This window comes from Entamoeba dispar, genomic scaffold (assembly GCF_000209125.1).
Source record: "Entamoeba dispar SAW760 scf_1105229459273 genomic scaffold, whole genome shotgun sequence".
Taxonomy (NCBI): domain Eukaryota; phylum Evosea; order Mastigamoebida; family Endamoebidae; genus Entamoeba; species Entamoeba dispar.
Window position 1 is genome coordinate 13666 of NW_001853610.1, and position 2386 is coordinate 16051.

Consider the following 2386-nt stretch of genomic DNA (forward strand, 5'->3'; position numbering starts at 1 on the left):
AATACTTAAATCATGTCATTTTATCAAAACTATAATAAAATAAAAATAACTTACAATAACATAACATTAAAATTTAATATTCTTTTTAAAGTTAATTTTCTTTTTAGAATAAAAACATAATTATTGAATAGAATATATTCAAATCTCTATATGTCCTTTGGTTTTCAATCAATAAATATTTAAATATTTAATGATAATTTTTATGATATCACTTTCATGGTATTAGGTAATGAAATAAAATGAATAGATGGTATTTAAGCATTTATTTACAATCAAATCAAATAACACAAAATATGAATACAATATAAATTAACAAAACAATAAGGTATGATGAAATTATTATGATATTAATTGAATAAAATGATGACTAGAAATAAAATAATGTTTATTTCAGTTAATTAACAATAAACAAAAGATAATTAATAAATATATTCGCAACTTGATTTTCTTTATAATGTTAAATATTTATTTTAATTACTTCAATACTCTTTTTATCATAAACTTAACTTCCTTTAAAGAATATAAAAATATAAAAAATAAAGAATAAAAGAAATAAAAGAATTAAAGAGGGAAAGAAGAACATAAAGAGTTGCAATGATGAAGAGTAAGATGAGATTGAATATCAGGATAAGAACCATCATTTGCAAAGAAAAATTTAGAAAGACTTTCATGGGCTAGATGGATATCAGTAGCAAGTACAGGAGAGTCATGATTAAGAGAAAAAGAATGAGAAGAAATCATCGAAGTAAATATTAAACGTTTTGAAGTATAGAAATAAGACCAATGTTTGAGAGCATCAAAAGAAGGAGTATTAGTACAAGAAGAAAGACCATCAACCCAAGGTTCAAGAATAGCAATTCTAGGAGAATTTAAAGAAAGAAGATCAGAAATTTTAAGAATTCTAGGGAGATTAATATCAGTTTGAATAAAAACACGTTGAGATAAAATAGAAATAGAAAGAAGAGAAAATTTTGAAGCAATGTATTTAGCAATTAATTGTTTTTCAACAGTATTAATTGCCCATAAAAGATCAGAATTATAAGATAAACGTCTTTCTTTAAAAGCAAAGAAATTATTATTAATTATAGGACATTCACATTTACTAATAAATAAATTCTTTCCTTTACAACAATCAGAAGAAATTAAAATAGTGCTTGGTGTTGTTAAATAAAAAGGAGGATGTTCATAAAATTCCCAACTTTTTTGATTATAAAAATAATTTTGTGGAATAGTAATAATATATCCATTAAGTTTTCTTGGAAATGGAATAATTTGATCAGGTGTTGATTTTTTAAATACAATACAACTAAATGGTTTTGATGCTAAAGATTTTGAAAATAAATTGTTCATTCGTATTTTCATTAAATCATTAATTATATTTTCATTATTCATTTTTAAATTAACTATACAATAATCATTTCCTGAATATATAAATTCTTGTATTATTTCTTCTTTATTATAGTCTTCTATTCTTTTATAAATACTTCTTGAAATATGAATTATCATTTTATTAATTATTTCTCCTTTATTAATTATTTCAATTATATCATATATATTTTTATTATCTTCTTCTTCTTCTTCTTTTCTTTTCATTTTTCTTTGAAATTCTTTCATTGTTTCTTCATCTTTAATTTCTTTTAAATAATTAATTCCTTTATTATCATATTTTATTATTTCAAATTCTTTTACTCCTATTTCTTTTATTATTTCCATTGTTATTTCATTTTCTTCATAAATAAGATATAATACATTCTTATCTATAGGAATTTTATCAATTGTGTAATATGGAATAATACTCATTTTATTTACTTGTTGAATTATTTGATTCATCCATATTTCATTTTCTTCCATTTTATTTCTTTCAAGTTCTTTTTTTATTTTTTTTTTCTTTTTTAAATGATTTTTCTATTTATATCTTATTTTCAATTCATCACAACTATCTTTTTCTATTCTTTTTCTTCAATAATTTCTGTTCATTTCTCTCTGTGTATTTCTTTTTTTTTAATTATTCTTTTTAAAATATCCTAAACAGTTAGTGTAGAAGAATTCTTTATCTACTCAAAATATAATTATTAATACAAAAAGAATTCATTTCAATCAATGAAATATTCATAAGATGAGATTCTTTTTTATTACTTATTATTTCTAGTATCATTTTATTTGTTTATTATTTTAATTATCATAATATTTTAACATTATTTCTATTAAAAATAAAAGTATCATCGAGATATAAGTATTAGATAATAATTTTCTTTTATTTTATAATAATTTTATTATCATCATTATGTTTAATATCATCTTTTTCATTTCTATTTTTTTTTTGATAATTTATGAATAAATCAACCAATATTTATTATATCTATTTAATTTCTATATATTTAATTTT

At 19.6% G+C, this 2386-nt stretch overlaps 1 protein-coding gene across 1 annotated transcript, besides 12 other annotated features; it reads right to left on the reverse strand.

Moving 5' to 3' along the window:
* Positions 1-30: 30 nt before the first annotated feature.
* Positions 31-125: a sequence feature (AT_rich).
* A 45-nt stretch (positions 126-170) lies between these two features.
* Positions 171-204: a sequence feature (AT_rich).
* A 244-nt stretch (positions 205-448) lies between these two features.
* Positions 449-477: a sequence feature (AT_rich).
* Positions 478-514: 37 nt separating this feature from the next.
* Positions 515-588: a microsatellite.
* EDI_067570 (uncharacterized protein) lies at positions 562-1851 on the reverse strand (the record flags this gene model as incomplete). The annotated part of the gene is made up of 1 exon (XM_001735604.1): positions 562-1851. One exon carries the CDS (start codon positions 1849-1851, stop codon positions 562-564), a length of 1290 nt encoding a protein of 429 aa, XP_001735656.1.
* Positions 1361-1403: a sequence feature (AT_rich).
* Positions 1525-1564: a sequence feature (AT_rich).
* Positions 1565-1600: a microsatellite.
* Positions 1627-1676: a sequence feature (AT_rich).
* Positions 1797-1923: a microsatellite.
* Positions 1841-2016: a microsatellite.
* Positions 2017-2129: 113 nt separating this feature from the next.
* Positions 2130-2314: a microsatellite.
* A 31-nt stretch (positions 2315-2345) lies between these two features.
* Positions 2346-2386: a sequence feature (AT_rich).